General features: G+C 38.5%; 3 protein-coding genes across 3 annotated transcripts; 1 reads left to right on the forward strand and 2 right to left on the reverse strand.

The window, feature by feature from the left end:
- Positions 1-2665: 2665 nt before the first annotated feature.
- Positions 2666-18349, reverse strand: LOC110044409 (sorting and assembly machinery component 50 homolog B-like). Its single transcript, XM_089289534.1, has 16 exons — positions 18270-18349; positions 15572-15637; positions 14755-14856; positions 14044-14131; positions 12192-12298; positions 11486-11578; positions 10751-10791; positions 9812-9899; positions 9069-9197; positions 8296-8367; positions 7490-7573; positions 6793-6863; positions 5347-5414; positions 4576-4722; positions 3841-3979; positions 2666-3350 (listed from the first exon to the last, which is right to left on the reverse strand). Exons 1-16 carry the CDS (start codon positions 18309-18311, stop codon positions 3305-3307), a joined length of 1383 nt encoding a protein of 460 aa, XP_089145660.1. The 5' UTR covers positions 18312-18349; the 3' UTR covers positions 2666-3304.
- A 14-nt stretch (positions 18350-18363) lies between these two features.
- On the forward strand, positions 18364-26046 carry LOC110044410 (hsp70-binding protein 1-like). The gene is made up of 7 exons (XM_089289535.1): positions 18364-18580; positions 19826-20018; positions 20301-20358; positions 21660-21823; positions 23175-23330; positions 24439-24653; positions 25319-26046. Exons 1-7 carry the CDS (start codon positions 18452-18454, stop codon positions 25406-25408), a joined length of 1005 nt encoding a protein of 334 aa, XP_089145661.1. The 5' UTR covers positions 18364-18451; the 3' UTR covers positions 25409-26046.
- Positions 25421-27784, reverse strand: LOC110044433 (uncharacterized). The gene has a single exon (XM_020749982.2). It carries the CDS (start codon positions 27777-27779, stop codon positions 27261-27263), a length of 519 nt encoding a protein of 172 aa, XP_020605641.2. The 5' UTR covers positions 27780-27784; the 3' UTR covers positions 25421-27260.
- Positions 27785-27827: the final 43 nt, after the last annotated feature.

Genomic DNA, 27827 nt, shown 5'->3' on the forward strand with positions numbered 1-27827 from the left:
ACTATTACTATTGCTATTGCTATTGCTATTACTATTATTTTTATTAGTATTAGTATAATCATTATCATTATCATTATCATTATCATTATTATTATTATTATTATTATTATTAAAAAGGGCGAACAGCTTTTTATGTAACAAATGTAATGCGACTTACCTGAATATCAAAGTTTTGCAAAGAACAATGAACTGACTGCTCATGCACCTAAGGTTTATCAGGTTTGCAAGTAGCTCATTCTCACAGTTCAAGGCTACATCACTTGCAAAAATATTCGACTCGGACATTTTACTTCGGACGTTTGATTCTCGGACACTTAATCGAATTTCGGACGAATTTTGGACAAAAGTGTCGGACATAATATAAGTAAATTTACGCCTATAAAACACGAATTATACTGAAACAATATCTACGGAAAACATAGTTTTACTGTACCCTCAAGGGTTTACAGATACACCGACGAGAAACTGAAATAACACATCTTATTATATGGCTGTGTCTCACAAGGACTGGGAACTACCGAATTCACGAATTTGATTGGCTGAAATCGATATTGACCGCGGTGTAGATTTCCCCATCTGGACCGACATCTAGACCGGTTTCATTTTGCGTTGAAAAAGTAGCAAATTAAAATACAAAAATATTCACCATTTTATTTCATTTTCTTCTCAATCATTTATGGAAGTGCCAAAAAGCCTGGTGACAAATAAAAGTAAAGAGGACGAGCAAATTTCGGCAAGTTTAACTTAAGTTCATCGCCGTTCGCGAGCAAAATGTCAGCAAACCAGTTACATTAAACGAATTAAAGTTTTATTCTTTGCCATATAATAAACATCTTATTAACCGAGCTAAGTCGGTCTGTATGGCAGAATCTTGACCTCGGTCTGTACTCACGACCTCGGTCAAGATTCTCCCATACAGACCTCCAGCTCGGTTAATAAGAGCTAATTATTTTTTTCTCAGGCATCTGAGCAGGCCGGAATCCTAAATCCTCGAATTTGATTGGCTAATCATACGCACGTGACCGGTCCAGCTTTTTACGATACGGCCCACCGGCCGGATTTTTTCCCCCGCTGCCTAAATTTCGCTCCTAAAAGTTAGCGGTAATCGTCAATCTTTTGCCTCTTTTACACATCCGTCGACGATTAGTCAACGCAAGTTTATCTGTGTTCACTTTAAAATGGCAAGGAAAGTCACTGTAAGTAAATTCAATTGAGTGTTTTGAAGTTGCGAGAGTTTGCTTTATAATTGTTTGTACCTTGGCGCTGTAATGGCGCGTAATCCTGTGTTTCTCTCGCCGTAAAATTTGAGTCAATTTCACTCGAGTTTACCTCTCTGATCGTTGCTGTATTTAGAAGAATTTGTGTGGAATACACTTAACGAATTTCCTCGCTTTCTGCTATTCAATTTACGGTAGAAAAGTGACGAAGTGATTTTAAAAGCAACGAGTGAACGACTGACAGAAATTGATTTTGTAGTGAAACTTCAAACTTCGCACGAAATTTCACACCGCAAAAACAACTTTGGAGAACTTAACTGGTGAAATAAATGCAACTAACACAAAGTAGTTCGAAAAAAAATCTGTTTTTTAATACATCTTTCTTTTTCTACTATCTGAGTTACTCGCTCGTTGCTAAGATCTTTTTCAAATCGTTAGTAGACAGCGCGCCAGCCGAGTCAATGACAAGAGTTGCGTAAGCAAACCCATTTGTAATCTGTAAAAGCAATTTTCTGCAGGAAAAAAAAATAAAGATGTTATTTGCCGGCTTACGGTCGGTCCGTATGGTGAAAAACTGTGACCTCGGGCTTGAAAATGCTTCCCTCGGCCTGCGCCTTGGGCAGCATTTTCAAGACCTCGGTCACAGTTTTTCACCATACGGACCTCCCAGCCGGCAAATAACATATATAAATTCTTACCTTTCTCAACCAGTGTCTCAACAAGAGTTCGCTCCGTAAAGAAAACTAAGAGCTTTGGAGCTACTTAAAAAGTCTGTTAATGTACTGTAAATATTTCGCACGTCTCCAAATTCAAATTCGACCAGGATAGACCCGCATGAAAACCAGCTAAGCCTGATGTGGCTTCCTCTCTAAATATTGTAATTTAATATCTGTTAGTACGCGCGCTGTGATTGGTCAATTTAGCGGGCCTTATTTTACTGTACAGCTGCACGCTAAAATTTGAAGCTGTTTTTGTTGCCAAAATGTCTCGTGATTTCTTGCCGTGTTCTTAACTTCTGTAGCAGGTAAAAGAAAAATTGTATATTAAAGCCTGTTAAAGACTCAAGAGTCACTTAACAACAATATCAAATTCACTCGTACTCGTTTTGCTCTTGAAGTGAATCAGAAATTTGAAGCCGTTCCGCGTGAATAGAAATTGTTCCCGAACCCGTCAGACACACGGCAGAGATAATAAATACCTCACTAACCTCGATTTCTAGGTCCGTACTGTAAGTTAAGTTACGTCCGTACTGTAATTAACTTACAGGACGGCCCTCGATCTCAGTTTTACTTATGTATTTATTTATTTATTTATTTATTTACTTATTTATTCATTTATTTATTTATTCATTTCTTTATCACTTTTTGCGAAAAGATGGAAGGACACTAAAAGCAATAAGACGTTAGCAGCAAGAAAGGGCCCAGTATAAGAGACAAAAACAACAGCCATTCTATTCATCAAAATGACATGAACTGATTTTTACTATAAATTAAACAATTTATCCAATTTTCTACATTGCTCCTACATTGTCCCGATGTACGCTCCGCGGTGTAAGGATTTGCTTACTTTGAGTACTCCTTTCTTCAGTTTGTCTTTGTTTGTCAATCGTGGCCTGAGATCGGCTGCACAAGTTGGCTAACAAAGCCTTTACATTGCAGGTAACCCAGAAGTCAGTCAATTTCCATTCATTAAAACGCCATGTAACTATATGAAACACTAAAATCGCTCTTTTGGAGTTGAAATCCAGTCTGTATTCTCATGTGACGCGACACCAGACCACTCTATAAAGCTCTGACATTAACATTTGAGATATTACTGTAACCGTATCGCTAGTTTCCCAATGCTTGGCTCACCGGCAAAAACCAGAAACAAATGATTAACTGTGAAATAGTCCATTTAAACACTGCGTTGATTTCCCTAAATGTAGGCAAAGCTTTTTCTTTCCCCTTGGCTGCGGACATGACGACGGATCTTAAGGTAGTAGTTCTTTATCACGTAACCTTTAGATTAAGCACGTCGCCCAGTGATCTGTGACAGAAGAGCAAATGTCCAGAATTGGAGACTTGGTGACTGCTGAAGAGCGTTCATCAAAGAAAGTTGATTCCAACACCGACTTGAATTCCATGGTTTACACTGAAAAAAAAAAAAAGAACGAATCAAAGAAGTAGAACATTTGGCAGGACATTTGAGCAAGCAGAACAACAGAAAATATGTTGTGACACAGAGCATACGAAACAGAGAGGGAAACTTTCAATTCTCAGTTTAAGAAAAAAAGTCATTGATACAATACTGATAAAACGATAGCCTTTTTCACCGTTAACTTTTATTTGAATTAAAATATAATCCAAAATGCACACGAGGCAATTTACGGCAATTTTGTAGTTTCTGCCCGAATTGTCTCGCATTCAGGTTGGATTACATTGTAATGCAAATGTGCAGTTAAGAGTGAAAAGGACTGTTGCACCGAAATTACGTCCGAACACACTTAAGACGGATAAGGGCAGATTTTCCCGGGCTGTTGTTTGGAGTCCTAATGATGTATTTTCCACAACCAGCATGATATATTAAAAAAATCTTCGTTCTACTAAACACAAGAGAAGTAACCAGATTAACAGATTTATACCTGTCGGAATTTTGTGCTCCGAAAGGAACGCAATAGTTTAACTCCACGCGAGCAATTCCTAGCAGGAACACCAGCCCGGCTCCACAGGACCAGCGAATCTTCTCTCTCAGCACATCTAGCCTATTCCTCCACGGTAAAGCTGAAAACACAGTTTTAATCTTTGTTGCAAATGCAAAGAACTAAGCTGAGCAAAAGGGCTCAATTTTTCCATCCCGAGAGAGGTCTGAGGCTGATGAATACTGATGACGTAGCTCTACAGGGAATCGTAAAGTGTCTCTGATTGGTTGTCATTTCCGCGCGCAAAATTCAAAACCAATCAGACATGATCTCTGTAGAACTACGTCGTCACTTAGGGATTTTTCTGCCCCTTTACTCAAACAACGAAATAATATATTAAAAACAATTTTTTACGTTCAAAGCGAAAAAATCTAAAAGTAACACTATAACGAGGAAAATAAAAAAAGAGGCAAAAATAAACCACCAACTAACAAGGATGGTCACGATTCGTGAAGATTAACAAGGATTACAAAGCTGAATAAAAAGATGAGTCATTTGCCCACTTAACCACACTGTTGTTGTGTCTCGGCTTTTGACAATTTTCTTTTTGTTAGTTTCCGAAGACTTCCGAGAGGTCCCCGAGAAGGATTCGATTCTTCGTAGCCAATAAAACACGCTAAAGGTTGCCACTATACTACGGTAGCAACGAATTATTCTAAATAAACTTAAATCTCATACTTGTGTCGAGGCAAGCTAGGTTGCCAGTGTTGAGAAAGAAATGCGTTTTGATATTGTCACTCAGGCCACCTCGTCCAGGTCTGAACGGCAAAGGAGTGTAAAGATGGAGGCCTGCTGACCAGTAAGCATCCGCGCCGAGGGAATCATCTGTAAGACAACCACACGGCACATATAGGAACGGTCTTTCAGGAAATAAAGGGACTTAACTAATAATATCATAGAAAATATTTGTCGAAGTTCCTTTGCTTGGCTTCAATCGATCTCGGGATGAGCTTCTAAAGAAACAACAGTAGAACCCTGTTAGTACAGTCACCAACGGGCCACAAAATCTGGCCGTGTTAACGGAGTGGCGGTATTAAAGGGGTTCTTGGAATAAGAAAATGACTGACTGAGGTTTTGTTTGGGCCAGAATAAAGTGGTCTTAATAACGAGTTGGCCGTATTAATGGACTGTCCGTAAGGTGGGGTTCCCCTGTACTTGAATACTCCCTAGACAAGGTTCTCCGCCAAAAACTACAGTAAGAAAACTCTCATGTTCACCAGTGGAGAATTCAATTCTATCTTGAAGATTTCCTGCAAGTCTTGAACATCATCGCAAAAGCCCAATTTCGAGTTGACCTAAGCCTCTCTATCAAAGCGAGGCCTGTTGCATAACCATTCATATGAAAATGAGTTTAATTTGCATGTAAATGAAATGTCATTTCCCTAAGAGAGGATGGGCACCAAGACTCGCTTTGAGAAGAAGCTAAAGATCATTCAGAAATGGACTTACTTTCACTTCTCGGCCCAATCCCTTTTGTGCTGAATCCTCGCACGGAAAGTGGACCACCAAGGAAAAATCTGCGTAAAAATAAGACAAGTTAAATCAAGGTTGGTTTAACTTGTTCTCAGGATTTTCAATGTGGCTAGGAAAATTACTTCACCGTGATTGGCTTACCCTGCAGCGTAAGTTCGCAAGTTTTCTCAGTCAAATGATAAATGAGCAATCGTATGAAGGCTCGAGCAATTAAGGATTTAAACTACTCGTGATATTCAAATATTCCAAACTACACTCGCCTAAAGGCTCACTTGTAGTGTAAATTCTTCATTGCCGTCGCATTACCTATACAAACGAGAAAGGAACCCATCCCGGAAGGGACTCCAATATGAAAAGGTCGGGGATGCTCGCCGTCTCGCTTAAGGGTACAAATCAAGGATTCTGGTCTCACTTAGTGTGTTCATGATGAAACGCCACTATTTTTAATGTGGCTAAATATCATTTAGGCAAGGTTAAACTCGAGCAAATGCAGCCAGCTAGCGTGCCCATCCAGCTAATATCATTTAGGCAAGTTAAATATGAGCTTATGCAGCCGGCGGTTTCCCCGTTTGGGAGTATGTGACCTGTGGGGCAGCCTTCAGGGGTTTTGCAGGGGTTTATGGTTCATTGCATAATTGTTGTAGTGTATTCTGCTGATTGTTGTGGATCAGTTGCACTGCTTTGCTCGCGAATCATTGCGGATTCTTGCACCCTCTCCTCCTTCCGTTTTGTTCTTGGTCAGGGTAAGTATTCTTCAGGTAAGTAGTTTCCACTGAATTTCTTTCAGTGTGACGGTGCCGGTTAGCGGACGCTCATTGGGTGGTTCCTGCTTTCCAGGGTTGCCATGGATACCTCCTAGCGGCTTATGGCTTTGGTACCCCGCTAACCTTTAAGGCACCAGTCCCCAAGCTCATCTATTTGTGATGAGTTTAAGTTGCCAACGTATCTTTTAGGGTGTACTTGAAGAAATAATATCGAAAATAACCCTCTCATTCCCGTTTCTATGCTCGATTTTCGCCACTCTCTCGAGTCTACCAGCGTGGGCTCCTTTCCTGAACAGCGGCTGGTAATTGCACGTATTCCGTTTTAAGTGGTATCTTTTAGGGGTCAAATAAAGTTTGAACCACGCTCAGATTGGTATCCTTTGGGGTTTAACTCACATTTTCCGACGAGAATGTCCGACCTTTTCATACGGAAGTCCCCCGGGTGAACCCGTTCAAGTGCAATTGTCTGCTCGCCAGTCAATGACACGTACAGACAACCATTCAGATTTGAGTGGCCAAAACAAACTTTCTGTAGGTGGAAGATTAAACCAAGGCTTAATAATCAGCCATGCTACTGAGAAATCAATGCTAGATATTGTGTGGGCATAGTTAACTATGGTGTGGGTGAATAAACAATTTACTATAGAGATGCGATTACCTGTCGTTTATTCTTGTGGGTGTACCAAATAATGGTCGAAGGTTTCCTCCTTGAAATGACCATGATAATATCTGCAACGAACAAGTGAACCCAACACCAATTCTGTTATTCTGTTTAATATCAAGCACTACATAACGTCTTAGTGTGAAGGTAGATCAACATGTGACGGTAACAGAGCACAATCAGATGTCGCAAAGGTAGTTAAATAACAAGGGAAGCTGACACTGATGAAGCAGTACCGAGGGTTCAAAACTAACTTTGTTCAAGAGTAGCTGTACCCACCCCCACCACTGCAGTCTCCCGGGGAAAACAGAAGGGGAGAACTTCCCTTCCTTCTGTTTTTCTTCAGGGGTGGATACGGTATTATCATGGGTTAAACCGAATCCGCTTTTCCTTCTTCCCTTTTCTAGGTTTTCGTCCGCCGCCACTCACTCATTTTCTCACAAATCTTCCACTATTCCGACATAAATTGAATATAACAACAAAGTAACCGACTCAAAGGTTTATCGTTCTCTTTTTATGCAACAGACGTTACAATTATTGGCACGAAGACTTTTCACCAAGAATTTAAATCACACGAGAAACTTCTGCGTTGTAAATTTGAGACATGGACAGCGAGGAAATGTGCAATGAGAGACTTTGATTGAAAAGCAAATTAAGACAAAATACCATAAAGGTCCGTAAAAGACAGGCTTACCACATCTTGAAGGAGTTCTAGACTGTGTGTGTATTCCAAATTATGCTTAAGAAACCTTACATCTCCTCCTAATCCTGCAAATTCCTGAAAAAAGAAAAAGAACAGAGAGTCATATATATCACCGTGCCCCTGACACCATTCAATAAAGACTGATGTGTGATAAATGTGATGCTGGTGATGTTGGTGACATTTGGCGATGACTTGTATGATAACGTGACAAGACCACTTGTTTAGCATAAATGAAGTAGTTCAGAGAAATTGTGCAAACACAGGTAGATATTTCATCATCAGTGTCACTTCACCAGTACTTTCAAGTGTTTCAGTCATATGAACTTCAAAATTTGTTTTCGATATTTGGTGTTGTTAGAAGTGATTTCTTTTGAGAAGATATTTAAAACGGTCACACAGAAGTTTACAATTCGATGAAAATAATCTTGGTACAAAGTTTTTGTCTACTTGTTACTCGAACTTGTGGTGGATTCCTTCTTAATTTTATACATGTAACATTGTTACTGATTACTGTTATCAACAACAAATGTGAAACGAGTTGGACAGAAAGTATTTGCTATGTCACTTAATTCTGCATGTCCGTGTTTTTCCAAATTGTTGTCTTTCAAAGCATTACGCCTAGTCCAGTTCCCTTCTTTCTGTCACGCGAGGTTGCTTAGCGTTGCGTGACAGAGAGAGGGCCAGATCTAGACCAAGCATAACTGAAAATGACTTCCTCCAAACAGTCACTTGGATGCTTTGTAAATGTTCTCATCTTTGAAAACTTGTTTGAAAACAGAAAAAAACAACAAGCAAACCTGAGCAAGCTTTAGAAAATATCCTTCGGTTGGAAACGCCATATTGTCTCTCTTATCCACCACAATTGTGTGCTGAATAAAAAAAAAAAGAAACAGTAACACAGACTATTCAACTTTAACCGTCACCAAGTCATTTCGAGGCAATTTTGACGATTACCCACATAATACTGGGTAAGAATCTGTAACTGAAGTAAACATAACATAACTTAATTTTACATCTCGTTACTACTATTATCAGTTGAGTAAGGCACGGCGGAGCTTTGGTGACAAAGTTTTCGATTTAAAATTACGGTGTTGCCATGGGCAACTTTCCTCGTTTCCAACGGTAACAATATCGTCACCTGCAATTTCGGGCGCTTTGCTACCAGTGACGTCAAAGCCACTGGAAACGAAGCCAGTTGCCCGTGACAACAACACAAGTTGAACGTTAAAACCTCGTCACCAAACTCTCGTCGCGCCTTGCTCAACTGATTAACGTAGTAAGGACATCAGCGAGCCCAGAAAACAAGCAATCTAGTTCTTGGCACTCTTACTAATTACCATTCTCCTGCGAGAGAGACCTGAGATTCTGAAAAGATCTCTGGCACTGAGTTAAGTCCATGAATGCTTTTTTTTGTTGCAAAGTTAACCAAGAAACAAGACATGTATCTCGTAGTGTTTTGTCATTAGCATGCAATGTTAAGGGTTCATAATAAGTTTACTTCGGACATCACGACCAAAAGACCTCACTTAAACTTAATAAACTTATCATACAAATGCAATAAGTTATTCACCTTGAGCGCACTTTTGAGTGAATGGCCTGCTTGCTCCCGGATTTCAAAAGATGCATTTTTTGCTAGCCCCGTCACTTCACGCCACGTTCCTTCCCAGGACAAGCAGTGCTGTCCAATAATGGAGGGAAACTAAAAGAGAACAACAATACTCAGCGCACAGTTTTATTTATTCCCTTTCTACTGACAACTTCAAAATTTACAAACCATCCAAACCGTCTGTAGACAACCTTCCTACTAGGAGGTGAGGGATTGCTTGTAATAAAAGAAAAAAACATGCAGGGCTGTCTTAGTAAAAGGAATCCCAAGCCCTCTAAGAGGCACTTAGATGTATGACAGCAGTTTAAACTCTGGAAAACTTTTGTTGGCCCTTTTCAAAATCTTTTGCACTTGGCAGCAGTTTTGAGCGTCGCGAACATTGAAGCTAAACTTGTGGGTAAGTCTACTATTTTTGTGCGGGCAAGCACACAAGGTTTTTTTTCTTTTTTACGGGATATTTTTCTTCGAGAGCGCGAGCAATGCTAGCGCGCGTGAGCCAGCACGGTGTACGAGAGCGGCCGCGAAGCAAAATTCAGTTAAGCGGTAAAAAGCAGACGATTGATTTGCTTTCAGTCTAAACTGCACCTTGTACAGCTTTAACGCTTCTCTAGCTTACACTGTCACAGCCTACCGTGTGCGTCCTTGACTTGACAAATGCATAAACAATCCTTAAGTTTTGAAGTGTACAAAATAATACCGGTAGTCACCGAATAATCCATAGAGAGTCCTTGTGCTGCTTCCCAGTGTGAACACATAGGTACATCTGTTGTAGATTTTTGGGCTGCAAGAGTAAAACTGTGCCACATTGTGTTAATATTAGAAGATATTAGCAATTTTGCTATTTTAAATTCGAGATGAAATAAAGGTTATTGTATTGTTGTACTGTATCGTATTTACAACTGTTTCTGTATTTACCATAGCCCGTGCACATCCGCTCCCTTCCCTCGAGGGGAGGAGGCAGATGTACACATGCTATATTTAGCATTGCTGTGCTAATATGGGACACTATATAAATAGTGAAAAACCTTTAATGATGCCAATCAGTTAGCTGCTACTGATTTGAGCAGAAGAAGTCCTAACTACCACATAACAGATACAGCGCTTGTTGTCAAAGCACACAATTTCAGTCTCAGATGCCTGGATTTCAAGTCTAACACCCTGTTCTGTTGATCACATCACTTAGTTCTGGTACGTTTCCAAATTGTGTCAGTGCCATCGACTTCTGGTTGCAATATATTAAAAAGTTTATGGTCTCTTTTGAGCTCACAGCTTTTAGAGACGTTAGTACCAAGCCGGGTTATATTGAGGCGCTGACCATTGCCAAATGGTTTGCCTAAACACAGTGCATTTTTTAGTTACCAAAGTGGTGATTGAATCACAGGGATACAACAGTCACAGATGACTATATCACAGCCGTACGTTTCATGCATTGTGAATGTACATGCTTAATTCTTAGCAAGAAAGAAATGCAAGCCACACTGCCTTAACACTTGTAGATGTACGGTAGCTCAACGACAGTCTGTCCTTATCTTCAATTCTTCAACCCGGCTCTCTCTCTCTATCTGATCAACGACTGAACTAACCATGTGATATTTCTAGAACCTCGCATCAAAAAAATCAATTTATGAGGCAGACGATAAACTCACCTTCTTTCGGGTGTCCCAGGTGTTGGCTTCAAGTACGCAAGCTAAAACACAAGACAACTTACGCTTTAATTTACCAAAAGGGAAATTTTGACTTGCCTAAAGTAAATGTTTGGTGTAAGTACATACTTATTGTACACTGACCATTTCTAAATTGATTTTCACACTTGCTCCATGTTGTTTAGCCATTACAAGTGATTCAAATGTGTAAAAGGTATAGTTTTAGAGCTCGGTGCATTTGCAAGCTATGAGGTAGCCCACCCAATTCCATTGTTTATGAACCAATCTGATAACAGTAGATAACTTGTGCATCCGGTCTAGAATAGAACCGTCGGGCCAAATAACAAATTAGGTGTTCAAACTGAATTCAACATTTTCTGTTTAAATCCAGTGTGCATTAGTAATTCTGCTAACTTTTGTATAACCATATAGCTACAAAAAGGTTAACATTACGTTTTCACAAAATTATAGCCTGTGATAATACTGAAATACATGTGATTGATACAAAAATGAAAATGTACTTAATACATAAAGTAGGAACATCTGAAAGGAATGCTAATGAGAACTCTCACCTATGTTGTCAAGTTTTTGCGACTGAACGAGAAATTTTGAAAGGCAAATTTCCGGCAAGAGTCTTAGCATGTTTCCGATTGTTTTATACAATGAAATTGAATGAGTAATGTTAACTGCACCTTGCACATGTGCCGAGCCGTGAAACCCTCCCTTTTAATTACTCACTTGATAGGACATTCTAGTTCTTGTTCCAAATGAGAGATCTGCTTTGACTTGTTCTGCACGGCCAAATACATTGTTAAGGCGGCAACCAAACAACTGTTAAAAAGTACACAAAATTAATAGCATTTACCAATTTACACATAATTTATTATTCCTTTAAGAACTGGTGGCTACACCTGTACTAATAATATCCACATATCGACCAGAGTAGCATACCTCTTTGTTTCCAGTTTACAAACAAGTGTAAGTGAAGTAAGTTGAAATCAAAGAATCAATCTAGTACTATTGTAATTTCAAGAGCTGAAGTGGAGCTCCTTGAATCTCCTGAGCATTAGCCCTGTTAATGAAACTGAGAACCACATAGCAATAACAACCAATGATCATTGACCTTGGTGGGATTTGAGCCATTGACATTGAATCACTATTGCTTTACCAACATTGCTTCAGGGGGCCAGTTATTAAGTTGGTAATTTGTGGCACAGGAGATATGGAAGGTAACATAAATATCACCATATGCAATGTTGAGTCAGTGCTACCATTAAGCAAGCTAGAAAGCATGAGCACTGACAACAGAACAAATATTTCTCTGATTTCCAGCTCATTCGGTTAAGTTTGCCTCAGGCCAAGTGGTCCACATAGCTGCAAATAAGAGAATTACTCAAGCTGAATGCAGAGATGCTAGTCCATCACAGGGTTAGTCTGTACTCACCATGTTGCCTTCATTGTTACCAATTTGAGTTCCTGTACTACTAGTGAGTAATCTCTTTTCTTTCACTTGAAATGTGACATCATATCCATTTGGGTGCACGGAGTGATCTACAACAAAAATTGACAAGGTTATTGTTTACCTTAAGCAATACAGGGGAAAAAACCTCCGTAAAAGAAAGGGGGAAGGGTTCTTGGAGGCAAAAGACTGCAGGGCAGAAGAAGGGACATTTTCAGCAAATGGATAAGTAAAATATCTATGAACAAATGATTAAGTCCTAGGGTCAGAGGAGCAGTCTGCAGACAGAAGTATTTTAAGATAAAGAGAAAAACTATTTTTGAACCCCATTAACCCCTTACGGCACGTTGACACCTCTAAATAAAATTCACTGCCAATTGTCATGTGTAAAGTGAATTGCGGTGAGATGTTTCATTTGTGCACACAAACTTGTCTTGATCTGGTTCTTTCATTGCAAGCATCAGGACGAAAACGCAAGAAAACTTCTTGCCCATTTCGTCCTCAAAGAAGCTGAAGAGGTGAAAATCTGGTGGAACCCACAGGTTCAGCATCAAACAAGATCTTTGGCTCTGAGTGACCCACAGTCACACTGTAACCAAGAAGAATGACAAAAACTCAAGGACACTAATCCCGCCAATGAAGCTGAAGGAAAAACTACAAGTGCTAGTCACATGAAATTACTGGAGAATGGACACAATTCTGAAACTTCCACAACAAGAGAGTCAATTGCAGATGTAGACCTCAAGATTTTCTCTTTTGGCTTCATGAGGCATGCTTTCAAAAAGTGTCTGGAGAACGAAGAAGCCTAAACTTGAGCAACATAATACCAATGCCACCGACAAACTCTTCAAAATAAAAGAAATCACGGCAGTTTAAATAAAAACGCTCTAGGTAGTTTGTTGCTTCTCAGATGATTTCACTGCGACAGATTTCCACGCCAGAATTGTAGACGTCTGTTTCATTTCAAGTTGTCATAAGCCATTGTTGTGGTAAACTGACCCATGCCAACATCTGTCAGTATGGAGCGGATTTTTAACACCTAATCATACCAATCCCATGAAAGGCTTTTCGTCTTTTTCTCAATTAAATAAAACTGCATATAAGGATGAACATTTTTAGTTTGTTTACATGTGTCTTCTGACGGAATTGGCTGAAAATCAGCAGGTGTGTTCCAGGATACCTCCTTTGAAAAGGGTGTTGGGTTTGTTTCATTTCGCTTCTGTTTCAAAGTTATGGCCTCTTTAGTGGAAGGAAACATTGGCATTGAAAATATAAAACTTTAGGAGGGTGTAGAAAAAAAACCAAACGACATCTGAAAAATGGCTGACACCCTTTTTGAGGGTGATGTGTGAGAAAACATTTCCGATGTTAATCACTCCGCTCTGATAATTCATGCACAGAAGTCAACCAGTTTAAGGAAAGCAGTGTTTCTGGGTATTTCTTTTTATATTGTATCACTGCAACAATGACTTTTTTAGAAAATTTCAAAGATATGATTGCACTCTATAACTATTAAGCTTTCAGAAAATGTATAGATTGATTGGTTTTCTTTCAAAGCGCCAGCGTAAGAGAGTGATTTCCAAACACTGTCAATCCACCTACCATGATACGATTAATATTATTAATTAGACCTCGTATTGCACAATTCAGGGAGTAATCGTGCTCGTAATTTCAAATCGGCTTCAGACTTTGCGCTCGTCTGATTTTGAAATTACTTGCACAATTACTCCCTGAATTGTATTCCACTCCGTTCAACTACTATTACTAACTGTTTACATCATAATACAGTGTAGCAATGCAAAGGGAGAGTATAATACACTTGGTAATCATAGTTTACCTGAGCTTGTATCAATGAGCATATCAACTTCATTAAATATTCCAAGGTCCACAAGGTTATTTTTTGCCTCAAATGCCAAATCTAGCAGCTGCCAGATAAGAAATCAAATTGATCAACAGACCAACCTATTTTTTAAGCTCCAGATGCTATTAAAAGGAAATTATTTATGTCTACATATAAGTGCAACACATGGTAACTTGCAATCCTGTAATCAGAGGTTTAGTTTCCCTTGACAAGTGGTCAGGAAGGGAGCAAACAAAGTCCTTATTAAATGTTTGAAAATATGTGAAGACAGACTTCTAACAGTAACTGTCATTGTATGTATGTCTCACTGGAAAAACATGGCACAATATCAAGTTCTGTCGTTCATAACCACTGGTCAAATTAAGCACTTTTTTTTTTTAAAACCAATCAAACCCAGGAGTGAATCTAAGGGAGGGGGGCTAAAATTGACCAACCACCTCTAGGGGTGAAATTTTCATTCTTTCTTTTTGGGGGGGGGGGGGGGAGGGGATGGTTAGCTGGCAACTGTGGACCACTAAGGGTTATGAAGACTAATATACTAGCATTTATAAATAATGGTCACTTAATATACCTGCATATATGTCAAGAGATGAAAGCCACAGCATTAGTTCTAAGATGATTTTCGGGAGGATCATCCACAGTGTGATTTTATGATTTCATCATTATACTTGTATTACTATAGTTTACCTCTTTGAATGTTGTAGCCTCTAAAACTCTTTTAATGCCTGGAATTAAAATGTCTTTTTTGGTTCTCCAATACCCTTCAATATTGACCTGGTCAACAACAGCCTGCAAAAAAAGAATTTCCATATAATATGTATTGCAGTGACCAAACCAATCAAACATGCCATATGCAGAAGAATAATTATTTATAATTAATTAATGTTAATTATATTACATTCAAACTGGGAGATGCAGTGACCTCATAGATAGCATGCTTGTCTCTAAATCGAGTGCTCCGGGTTCAAGCCATAGCTGGGGACATTGTGTTGTGTTCTTGGGTAAGACACTTGACTCTCACAGTCCCTCTCTCTACCCAGGTATATAAATGGGTACTGGCGGCCGTAATGCTGGGGGTAACCCTGCAATGGACTAGCATCTTATCCAGGGGGGAGCAGAAATATTACTAGTCACTTCATGCTACAGATGCTGGGATAAGCTTCGGCCTGATGGGCCACTTGGCTCATATGCAGTGAGACCATATTATGTTCAAGGAATGACAGCGTATTTTAATCTCAGTGTTGGTGTCTGGGTACAGCCAGGCTATTTTGAGATTTTGTTGTGTGAGGACTGTGATCTGCATATTGTCTGCCTGTCTAGGTTTTTTCAGGGGCATTTGGCCTCCTTTTTACTCAACTCCTTTTTTGTGCGTATCTGCTACGTCATTTTCATACTCATTGTGCAACTCCTTCTGCAATAACTACGGATTCCATTCACCATAAGTCTGATACACAGTTATACATTCTAATCACACACAAGCACAAAAAATGCATTGTCTGCTTACTGGTTTGAACAAAAATTCCTGGGCAGTGTCTTTAAGCTGAGATTTGACTCCATCCTCTGTTCCCTCCTAAGCAATAAGTAATTAATAAAAGTAACTCAACATTGGTTACTGTACAAACTCACCTCTCCCATTACTGGTATGTTCCAGGCATAATTATTACTTGGCAGAAAAATTTTAGAACCTAGTCTAATGTTTACACAATTTTATTTTCCCTCATTTTAGATTGCAGTTACAATTACAAGAGAAAGGGAACACATGAACCGTGTTTCTATCGAGTTATAGAAACACAAGTGGACGTTTGGGAGAACGAGAAATGCTGTGGGGACATGAGCTGACAGGTGAGTGGTTCCACAGCTTTTTTGAGTTCTCCCAAACTTCCACGCATGTTTCTTTAACTCAATAAAAACACAGAACATGTTTTCTATTTCTCTCAGAAAATTCCACAACAAAAAAAAGAAAACACCTTGTTTACTTTGATCATCAAAATGTACATTCTCTTTGCTCACACCATCATTATGTCAACAGCTTGTGCTAGTTCTGTGTTTCTATCGAGTTATAGTAACAGGATTTTAAACCAATCACTGCACATATTTTCTTTGCGCTATTAATTTAATATATAGTATATCTGCTATAATTTATGTTCAAACAATGACAGAAATACAAACAGGCCATAATTTTTACAGTATGCTTATATAGTTACCTAGCCTATGACTTCAAGCGACTTGCTTCTCTGCTTTTCTCATGTAAATGCCAACTAGTTAGCATAAGAACAACTTGATTGCCATTCAAAGGCCAGCTCACTGCACAGACAACTGTAAAATGGTCTGTTATAATGCTAATATATGCTACTAACTTACCTTAAAAGCTCTCAAAAAAAGTCGCTCACTTCCCCTCCCCAAAAGACCCTCCCCTAGAATTTCAATTTCAATTTCCCCTAGCCATGTATGTGTTTGGATCACATGTGTAAGCAAAAAGTGACAGAAAGGAGTCAGCAAGTGAAGTACGTTAGACAAAGAGAAACAATATAGAAAAAGCTCTTTTTCAAATCCAAAAGGATAATAAAAAGTGAAAGGTGGCAAAATCGGAAAACCTCTGATACTGGCTGACTCCTGGTGCCAGCAACACGTCATATTTTTTTGGCGATTTGCAAAATTAATTAATTTTTTTTTTCTGCATTTGATGACGATTCTTGGATATTGAAATTATCGGATTTGTAAAAGATATTTGTGGATCCAATAATTTATCTGTTGATAATCACTTTAAGTTATATTACATTTCACACATTCTTCAACATTGATTGGACGAAAAAAATTGCAATTTCAATTATTTTTTTGGATTTGAAAAAAAAATTAGGTTTGTCCCTGATCAGCTTCTGTAAAAGCAAGCCAACAGGGCACCTCAACTACCTTGCATTGCTCACCCACTTGTTCTTAGTGGTTTTGTTGCTTGTGCAGGTGAAGCAAACCTAAGCCTAGGGGGGCGGGGGGGGGGGGGGAGGAGTACTCCTATATGTAAACTATATGGGTACAGTATGTGCTGCTATAAAGTGTTTGGTTTTCAGGTAATTTAGTCTGGAAGGGCATGGAATTGAGACAGTTTTGGCGTAGAAATTTGGGTATAATTTATTGGAAAAGTGGCCAGAGTATAAATAATTTAGACTAGAACAGGGTTCTTTACCTGGGGTTCTATAATAGAAATTGAAACTCGGAAGTGACTTTGTAATGATATTGGTATGATAAATTATTCACCTTCACACGATATTGGTATGTATACTTGGACTACGAACATGGTAAAGTTTCTGTATTGAAAATAGCTAGTCTGGGTTAGAGTAGGGGGTTTTGGTACCAGGTCTAGAATAGGGTTGCAAAATCAAGCTGATCATGGTCTAGTATAGGGTGAGGGCTTCAGTATCCCAACGGTGCATCCTTACCAAAAGATTTACAGAGTACCCCCGCCCAGCAAAATATCCCTCTCTTAAATCTCCCACAAAATACCACTCACAAGAAGCTAGTTTTAGAGATAAATTGTTTATAACAAAGAGAAAATTTTTGATATAACAAAATCTGTCTGCCACATGTATTTTTTTCTGAGGTGGAAAGTGGAAAGTGCCATTTTTTAAATGTCTATAGTATCTATTGTTTTCAAAACAGCTGTGAAATAAGCTCCCTCTCAACAAGCCTTCCAAGTCACAGTCCCTCAAAAGGTACTGAAAAGAAACAAACCCTTGAAGGTCTATGTCAGAGGTTTCACAATATCATGACAGTTTAAATTGGCATATTTTGTTGAATAACTTTCTTTCTCTCTGACAACCCCCCCCCCCCCCCCCACCAAACCCACACACAAAAGTCATGCTGACAAAGTAATCCCCTCAGAAATACATAGCCACTTGAGAATCCTCGTAAACAGGGGAGAGTGTGTGCAAATAAAATGGAATTAAAATCGAATAGTCTGAGAAAATAGGAGGGTCCTGCCTGGTGTAATACCCCCATAACACTACTCGGGAAAGAGCTAAATATCATGATCTTAAACCATGACAACTTTCCACGGTTAAATACAAGACTCCTGTACTAGTAATCATGAGTTACATTGCATCAGACGATCAATATTTTTCTAAGAGAAAAATTTTTTACACCTCTTTCAATTAAATGCTTAAACATACCTACGGGAGGTGCACTAAAAAAGGATGTACTGTACTTACCGCAGCGTCGGCAGCCATCTTGAATATGAGCCCGCTATTCATTGTAGTCAGTGATGTATATTTTTAAAATAGTTCCCAGTCTCACAAATCATGCTGCACATTGTCATATTTCCACATTTCTTGAAGTCGAGTAAGAGTATTGTTTTGCAAGTGGATGAAATATTAAAGGCAGAAAGATAATCATGGCAAGTGGAGACGAAGATCGACGAAGGTATCCACGTAACATACAAGGAATACTGCAGATGGCTGTAGATCATTCCGATGACCCCACTCGCTCAACTTCTAGTGTGTTCCAGGAAATGAGTGAAGAGGTAAAGAACCATATGATATTGTCGTTCGATCCACAGGGTAGAAGATTTGACGAATACTCGTTTTGTAACGCATTATTACACAACATAGAATCTTCTACGTGTAGCTGTAGTGCCCTTTTTGCACTTATGCAGTTCTACAGGTTACCCACCATCATTCAATTCCAATGTGCATCTCTCCCCCTTCCACCTCCCCCCGGACAAAAACTTGGTAGAAATATGCTCACTATTAGTTTGACAGCTCCTGGGTTTGGCATTGTTTGCACTGATGAGTCCATCACTAGAAAATGAAATTTGTAGCCTGATTCTCAGACAGTGTGAGTGACCTCAGAATCAGACTAAGAAATGTGTGGCCAGCTAAAATATAGAGAGGCCCTGCCATGAGTTAGCAGATCAGCTCAGATTAGACAAAATGATGAAATGAAGATCGGTTCATAGTAGACAAATGCTGGAGAGAAGCACTTCTCATTTGAAGAATTTGTCCTTTCTTGCACTGTACCATGGTGATGGAGCATTTAAACCACTTAACTGCCTCCGTTGTAAAGCATTTGCCTAATACAGATTACTGAGGGGTTAAGGAGAGATAGGCATTGCTGGAAGTGACTATACATCAGAACTACTTAGTTAGATCTTCAACAAACTATTTCCTGCATATATAACTATGCAATTTGGGTTGTTTCCATTTAACTTTTGTTAGTGTGTAATATTTATTGAATATCGTTATCCTTATTGAATATTTTACTCAAGATATAAATTTTACATAACTTACACAGCAGTGCGAAGATATCAATTTTATTTTAATTTGCGAGTGGTAAGAACAATGTTTTACGAATGAGCGTAGCAAGTGAGTAAAATATTGTTTTAACATGAGAAAATAAAATTTGTATCTTCAAGCTACCATGTAATTTTCTTTTCATTATATCTTAATAGACAAATCTATCACTAGCCATATTCACTGAATGTTTGCATCTAACAAATGTGAGAAAATAAAGAAGGGAATGACATTATCAATGTCCTCACTACAGTGAGGAAGGAGAAAATATGCAACTTGGGTTCCAGATGTAGTTTTGTATAAATTTTAGATAAATGTCTATGGTTGCTATGGCAACAAAAGTGTTCATCTCCTTACTTAATCACCAAATGACTGTGCAGCTATCCAAAGTCTATATCTCCTCTCATTAAAAGTAACATCATGTGGTATCCTGTCCCTAAGATTTAAGTGAGCTTTGTTAATTGTAATTCTTTTAGAGAAGACAATGGCTTGAGGAAGCATTATCATCCATAGTGGAGGACACAGATGTCAAAAGAATGATGACTCATTTGCAAATTTTGGAGAAGCCACAAAATGACGCTAATGATGATGATAATGATGGCCTCACCCAGAAAGAAGATGCTTTCGAAGATTTGTCTGTGATTGTGGATAACTTAGATAATGCAAATGGTATGTCCATAGTCACTGTAGGTAACCTGTGATATCAACTTGAACTTCAGAGCTTGCATGTTGTTGAAAGACGTAGTAAATGAACTGAAGCCTCTACCCTAATAGTAAATAATGACTTACTCACCCTGCAAAAAAAAAACTGCCAAATTTGGTGACTTTTTGATCAAACAATAAATAGTAACTTCAAATTTAACCGAGAGATCATGACTTTTAAACTCTGATCGTCCTCCTCTACAATTTGTCAAAACAAATTTATGATTATCTTTTTTTACTTATTAACAGATTTCCACAAGATTGGAGGCTATCATGTCATGATAAAATGTCTTTCAAGTGAACACAGGTACATGGCTGTAGACAAATGATCAAAATTTCTTGGGGCCAATGTACTGTCCAAGTTGGAATTTTAAACCTTATTTTATGGCAGAGAATTCACTTAACTGTGATTGGCCAACAGAAGGCAAATTTATCACTAGTTTTTAATTTGTACTTAGAACCAATATTAATGTGCATATGTACATCATTTTCTTATTTAAGTAATCTCCTGAAATTGATGAGGGTTTACACTACACATGATATTTGAAAATTCTTTCGAATTGCAATTGCCTAAAGGCTTGAATATATATGTGCAATTTTAAGAGAAGCTTCAAGCATCATTGTTTTTGCATTTTTATAGAGCTGTTCCATGAGTGTTGTAAAACCAAAACCAAGGAAATCACTGTAGCCAACCAAAGGACACATTCAAACAATCCAGTGAACCAATCAAAACTTGGACAAGATGGATGTAGCTGATGCAAAACATGGGGAAATGATTGTGTACAATCGAGTCACAATTGGTTTTACTTTTGATTGGATGAAAAAGTGCCTGCCTGAGTTTTCAAAGCCAATCTTATAGCTTAGTAGATACAAAACCAATCACTCTTTGTCACTCAAATGAAAACCACTCTTATTAAAATTGTAACCAATAAAGTGTATATGACACAAAAAAATTTTTTAAGTACTTTCCTTCCTTGATATATGTTATAAACAAATAATGTTTTGAAAATGCAAAAAAAAAATAAATAAATAATAATTTGCATGATTTTTTTGTGGCCGAAATTCAGCCAATTTCCCTACAAAGGTGTCCCGGGAAACTGGGGACGAGAATTGTGTTTGTGACGTCACAGTGTTTGATATCATTGCTGTCGCGGGAAGCCGCCTTGTCATTTCTCTTGCACACAGCTTCAAATGTGCAAGTGATTTGCTAGCTAGTAACGCTAATTTTTGACCCACCCCATGCTTCAAATGTTTTCCTTCGCTTTCAGCCATATTGAATTGTTTATCAAAGACAGTGACATCACAGACATAAACCATGTGACATTTTGGCCGTGCGATCTCTGGGACAATTTCAACATGAAAGTATATGTAGCGCGTATTTTGGACAAAAAAAAGGGATTTTAAAATATTCTCACGATCTAAAGACTTTACAACCGTTTTTCTAACATTATTAACGACCAGAATCAGCGGGGAAAAAAATTGTGTCATATACACTTTAACCTCACTGGCACTACCTAGAGCTCTCAGTTCACTTGCTCAGCAAAGTATCAAAAAATTGATTCCTTAGATACTACACTCTAGCTTAATTTGCGTCATTGTCATTATCAGTTCTTTAAGATGGAGAGCAGCTGATCTCCTTGCTGTGTGTGTTCAGAACAATCCATACTGTCAAAAAGCTGCAATGGAAATGAACATTCTTCCAAAGCTTATCACACTTCTTGAAACTGATCCATCAGACAAAGTAAAGATAAAGGCATTGTACGCCATATCATGTGAGTATGTTGTGTCCGATTCTTAAACTTGTGCTTGGTAGTTTAATAATCCTGCAAACACTCCAGGTGGATAGGTACCCTCCTTCCCCAAAAAGCAACAGCAAATAAAGCACTACCTGTATTTTGTTGTATGCATTATATACATTGTGCATGTATGTATCTTTATGCTAGTGTTTTCTTGGGTCTCACTGGATGCACACGTATCTGTGAAAGATATTATTAAGTAATTCTTAAAGGTAAACTGTAATTGTTTTCCCAGAGAGTTTACATTCATTTTTGTTCACATTCCTGAAGTCAGAAGTCAGAACTTGTAATTTACGTGTAAGGAAACTATCACATGATGTTTAATGGAATGTTAAGCATGCTTCTCTTACGTAAGTTCCAGATGTCCCTTGAACCTGCTATAAGAACATTGAGAATTTACAGGCAGTGCCACTCCTGGTTTATTGTCATTACATTTGTTTAAAATTAAAGGTGGTTAGTATTATTGAGCTTAAAAGGAAAATTTAGTGTCTTTTCTTCTAATTTATTCGTAGTCTGTGATTGCCATCATCAGTTGTTTACTAAGCTCTTGAATATACAGCAAAGCTCTCTAGTTTGATTATATGTCCAATTTTTGAGCTTCATGCAAAGGCCATAAAACTTTAATAGACAACAAGATCATTCTCAAATTCATGGACCAGCCACCAGTAAGGTGTGATCTTTCTTTAAAAATAAATAAATAAATAAATGAAAAGCCTTTTTAAACTATAAAGAAAAAACCCTGACTCCTCATAATTTCATTTATAAGCACTCTTCTTGGAATATGTTGTGGGAAGCACTATGACCTCATGGTTAGTGCGCTTGATTCTGGATGGAGCATTCTTGGTTCAAGCCCTGGCAGGGGACATATCACATTGTGCCGTGTTCTTGTACAAGACACTTTACTCTCACAATGCCTCTCTCCACCCAAGTGTATATATGGGTATCAGCGAACTTAATGCTAGGGGTGACCCTGCGATGGACTAGCATCCAATCCAGGGGGGAGTAGAAATACTCCTAGTCACTTCATGCTACAGAAACTGGAGATATGCACCAGCCTGATCATGGCCACATGGCTGGTATGCAGACGTAACCTTTTGGATAAAGTACCCCCCCTAGATTAAGAGCCCCACAAGTTTGAACACAAAATTTGAAATACCGGTAAATGCCTGGTGAGCCTATTCATCCGATATGGTACAGCTGTACATATTTCGGAGACATTTTGATTGTCTTTTTCCGTAGCAGTCCATCATCAGAATGTGTAATTTACAAAGTACATGTAGGTTCAGTAAACTTCAGGTATAAATCATGCACTATTAATTTCTTGCAGGCCTAACAAGAGATTTCCCACCAGCTGAGGAGGCATTTTTGAAAAGTGATGGCTTCTCAATACTGATGCGAGCAATGCAAGGAGAAAATGACAAACTCATAACCAAGTCTGCCTTCATGTTACGGAATATGCTGGTCTTAAATCCCTCACATAAATGTAAATATTAATTCATTGACATTTTAAACTTGGTCATGTTTCATCAGGAGCAATTTAGTCCAAAATCTTTTCATCAAGAGATTGACAATAATGATTGATTTTGTTCTTTGTTTAGAACTCAGTTCTACGTTTCAAACAGAGAATTCAGACTTGATTTCAAAACTTGAAATTTCATTGGGTTAATACAACACCATGCACCAGGCATCTGATGATTTGACAGTTAACCCATAAGTAAAACAGTCACAGTTCTCATTTCTCCTTCATGCGTAACCTTTTTTGACTTTGTCACAATAACACAGTGACTATACATGCCAAACGTTTGCAAGTCACAGACATGAGATTTTATCCTGAAAGTGCCAGGATTTTTGAAGATCTACGAATATATCCAAAGGCGTCAGAAGATATCTGAAGACATTTCAAACATTTCTCATAACATGTTCACTACTTTTCCCTTGAAAATTGGAGAGAAAGTGTACATACCGTCACTTAAATGAACTTTTCTTTCCTTGTTGGTGCAAGTTTACATCTTTTTGAAAATTGTGTCCATTTAGGCTGTAAAAGCTCAACATTCTCAAACTAAGTATGACAAACTGGTTGGTTAGGCATGAGCCCAGGAAGGGGCAGGGGGGGGGGGGGGAGGGGGTAGGTTACTCCTGATTTCAGGTGACAGGGATGATCGAATGGGGGCAAAATTCAAAATCCCAAAAAATCCCTGGGCCAAAGTTTAATCCCCCAAAAATCTCCCATGCCTGGATATGCAGGAATTATCACAAATCTTCAGATTGTTTGAAAAAAAATCCATGCTTACAATGTAAATCAAGCTACCAAAAAAATAAAAAATTTTGATCATTTTGATCAAAATTTTTCATCATCCCTGTCACTTGAAATCCAGAGTACCCCCCACACCTCCCGGGGCATGAGTAGCTCTGTTTGACATCTAGGCATGAGAGTTGCCCATACTTCAGTTTTGGTCTTGTGATGGGTACACAAGAACGAGATAGCTAGCTAACTCAGAGAAGGGGGAGATAATAATACAGAGAGATATAATTGATTCTGTGATGTTTGGATGACTTAATTACCCACACTTCTCTCTGTCATCTTTTCTTAGTAACTCTCTTGAAGATGGGTTTTATTGAGCAGCTGGTTGGCCTTTTACAAGCTCCTCAGAATGCTTCACATGAACATGTAATTAGTCTGTTAAAGACCTTCCTAATAGACTATCCACCAGCCATTAATGAGTGCCAGAGACCTGAGTTTGATCTAGAGAAACTACTGACATCATTGATTACATCAGCTATGGAGGATGATCCTGATTTGCATGAAGTAAATATTGCTCATTCTGCTATTAATAACTATTTATTAACCAAGAGTGAGGTCTTTATGGGAGAATTTTAAACTGTGAGGTCAAAAGATGACGAAAAAGATGATAATGAACAAAAACACCAAAAATGCCCTAAAAACGACTAGGATCCCATTGGGGGAGGAGACCAGTATTCCCAGTTGTTTCATGCTAGCCAAAGAAAACCAACTTTAAGCACAAGTACTAATGAGACATAAAGGCTTCTCTGGTTGTTAGGATTGAATCACACTATTTTTACCTTTACCTGGCTAAGGAGGGAAAATAAACAATTCTAACTAAAAACCCTTAAATGATTCATCACTGTTCTGCCATTTCTAAAAGCCAGGATTGTTCTAGAGCTCTTTGGGCTCGTCGGATGTTGTGCAGTCTTTCCTCCCCCATTGTCGGGGAATAGTTTGTGGTGGGCCAAGGGAGGAGGTTGAGATCCTACTCTGTAATCTCTTGAAGTTCTAATAGTCTTGAATTTTCCCCTACCTAGGGGTAAGATTTCATGTGCATTTAATCCCTCTGTATCCCCTGATATGTCTCCATAGTCAGCCCAGTGATCAGCCCATACTTGGAAGCCAGTGAAACATGCATTATTCTTTGAAATAACATGATTCCCAAACTGTTATTATTTTGTTTATAGGAGATGATCCTCAACTGCAAGGAATTGTTGCACACTTGCTTCAACAAACAGGGACAGACTCAGCCCAATATTGAAAATAATGTCAGATAAGACTAATAAACATAAAATCTCTTTAGTATTTATTGTTAGTTGGTTCATGTACTTCCTGAGCTGTCATAATTTTATCTATCTTTGATAGTAATAGACTGCTAATGATTTCCATGAAATAGGTGAATGAAAAGTAAAGCATGTCAAGATTCTCTCATGCTAGATTAAGCATAAATATATTGAATCACATGTAGTTATTGGCTAATTGAAAGGTACAGTTTTAAATAATTGTATTTTTTTATGGCTGTAAACCTAAGGGCTTGACACTAACTTTTTACACACCTTTCCATTTTGGAAAGTAGATTTCAAATTTTACTTTTCAAAATGGAGTGTGGTACCCAGACCTAACTCGGCAGCTCTCTCGATACTCCAATATGGCAGATCAGCTTTTGAAATGCTAGAATGGTGTAAACTTGTCCTTTTGGAGATGGAAAATTTGAGAAAATCATTATCGGATGGTTATTTTTATCCTGTAATTATTTTTTATACCCACGTTTTTCACTTAACTGACTTTCCAGTGGAAAGTGGTTAAGTGTCAGTGCCAAGCCCTGAGTTTACTGAGAGCTTGAATGTATTTTTTTTTACAAATGATGTGATATAGAGAAATTGAGGAAAATAAAGTTGATTAATTGACCAACTGACATGCCAACCAGCTGATCAACTGGTATTGATTAACTTACTGACTAATCACAGGCAGCCCAAACATATGATGTGAGGAGTGTTTTTGTTTGTTTGTTTCTTTTTTTTTTTTACTTTTATGCAAACGTTCAGTGAAACGTGACATACGGCATATACTATTACATAATGACCAGATTTGACTACACAAAACGTGACTCTCACCTTGCAGCATAGGGAGGTGTTGTGTTACAATGGTTTGTATGGGATCGCAACGGTTTTTCTTGAAAAGTCAATTATTCTTATAGTTTTTGAATAAAATCTACTTACCCTGTTGCTGTGTTGTATTCTTTGTTGTTTGCCAGCTCCTCAGGCCAATCTAATGCATTCTGGCAAGTTATCGTTCTGTGGGTTTTCACTTTTAGTAGTGGAAACCCAACACCTCCTTATGCTGCAAGGCAAGAGTCACATTTTGCGCAGTCAAATTCGGTCATTATGTAATAGTACATGCCATATGTCATGCTTCACTGAACATTCATATAAAAGTGAAAAAAAAACACCTCACATTGTGAGCTTCCGCTGCCTGTGGACAACTAATTTACTGTCCATGACAGACAGGCAAACAGACAGACAGATAGGTGTGAGAGATTCAAAGCCCTAATATGAGACAAGCTGTAATCTTTATCTTTTCACTTTTTAACTTTTATCTTGACTTTGATCGCAGGCTTCCCAAGCTTGGGCCACCTGTGCTTTTATGAAGATTTTTTGTTTAAGGACCTCTCTGAAAACCACTTTTAAGTGATGGGAGCATCCTCTTAAAAAATTTTTTAATTATTATTAATCAGATAATCAACTCAATAGTAATTTTTTGAGCTGGAAGTAGTTGTTGAATTTCCTTCTGTTTGTAGCTCATAGCTGTTTCCTATGCAGATGCTCTTTGGACTTGCCATGCAATCTGGGGAGGAAGGTTACATGACGAGTCCAAAGAGCGACTCCGCGAAGGAGGCTATCTGTTTGTGGCTCACTCATTGTGTACCCTTCAATAAATCATACCTACTCAGCCATAAAATGACCATGGTAGACTGACCTGCTCTTTCTAGCACTCAAGATCATTACAGAGTTTATCTTCTGATTACCAGACATATTTAACTACTTCTGGATAATCTACCGGGATAATCAAAAGAATTTTTCATTTCTCAGTGGATCAATAGAAAGTATGCACAGTTGTACTTTTTATCCGCTAATTCAGACAGAACTTCTCGATAAGTTCTTTATGCTGTGGAAACATCTCCAGGATCTTTTCTCTCTCGCCAACTTCACAGTCCTCATACTCAAAGCCAGGTCCTGCAGCCTCGCTGAACACGCAATAACTATTCTTGTCTTCCAACTCCAAAGCAAACCACACATTCTTCGGCACATGACAGTGAAATCGTGCTTTGCTATCCACCATTGGGTCTCCGATAAATTTCGTCTCGTAACTGCCGTCTTCCGATATCATGTGCAGAATAATATGGCTGCCTTTATGGTGGAAATAGGTCTCTTCAGACTTCATTTTGTGCCAAACGTTTATATCCGATCCCCGTAAAAGAAGGTAAATTACGGAATACGCGTCCCTAACTTCTCGTTCAGAGTTGTCCAAAGGTTTAATCTTGGTTGTTGCGTGAAGGGATTCCGCATAGAAGCCTCCCAATGGAAGCGGGACAAGATTAAGCGTTTTGAGAAGTTCGTCCGCCATTACGCCTAGCAGCATGTACGTCATGAGAATTTGTCACATAGCTTCCACTAATTTAGTTTTCCATGCATGTAA

The sequence above is a fragment of the Orbicella faveolata genome, unplaced genomic scaffold (assembly GCF_042242905.1).
Source record: "Orbicella faveolata isolate gen_17 unplaced genomic scaffold, um_ofav_v1 contig_2, whole genome shotgun sequence".
Taxonomy (NCBI): domain Eukaryota; kingdom Metazoa; phylum Cnidaria; class Anthozoa; order Scleractinia; family Merulinidae; genus Orbicella; species Orbicella faveolata.

Coding starts and splice junctions, on each gene's coding strand:
- LOC110044409 (XM_089289534.1), bottom strand. CDS start 18,311: ATGAATAGCGGGCTCATATTCAAGATGGCTGCCGACGCTGCG. Junction 15,638..18,269: donor AGATGGCTGCCGACGCTGCG/GTAAGTACAGTA, acceptor CTTATTGCTTAG/GAGGGAACAGAGGATGGAGT. Junction 9,198..9,811: donor GACTCTCTATGGATTATTCG/GTGACTACCGGT, acceptor GTTCTCTTTTAG/TTTCCCTCCATTATTGGACA.
- LOC110044410 (XM_089289535.1), top strand. CDS start 18,452: ATGGCAAGTGGAGACGAAGATCGACGAAGGTATCCACGTAACATACAA. Junction 20,019..20,300: donor TAACTTAGATAATGCAAATG/GTATGTCCATAG, acceptor ACTTATTAACAG/ATTTCCACAAGATTGGAGGC. Junction 24,654..25,318: donor ATGATCCTGATTTGCATGAA/GTAAATATTGCT, acceptor TTTTGTTTATAG/GAGATGATCCTCAACTGCAA.
- LOC110044433 (XM_020749982.2), bottom strand. CDS start 27,779: ATGACGTACATGCTGCTAGGCGTAATGGCGGACGAACTTCTCAAAACG.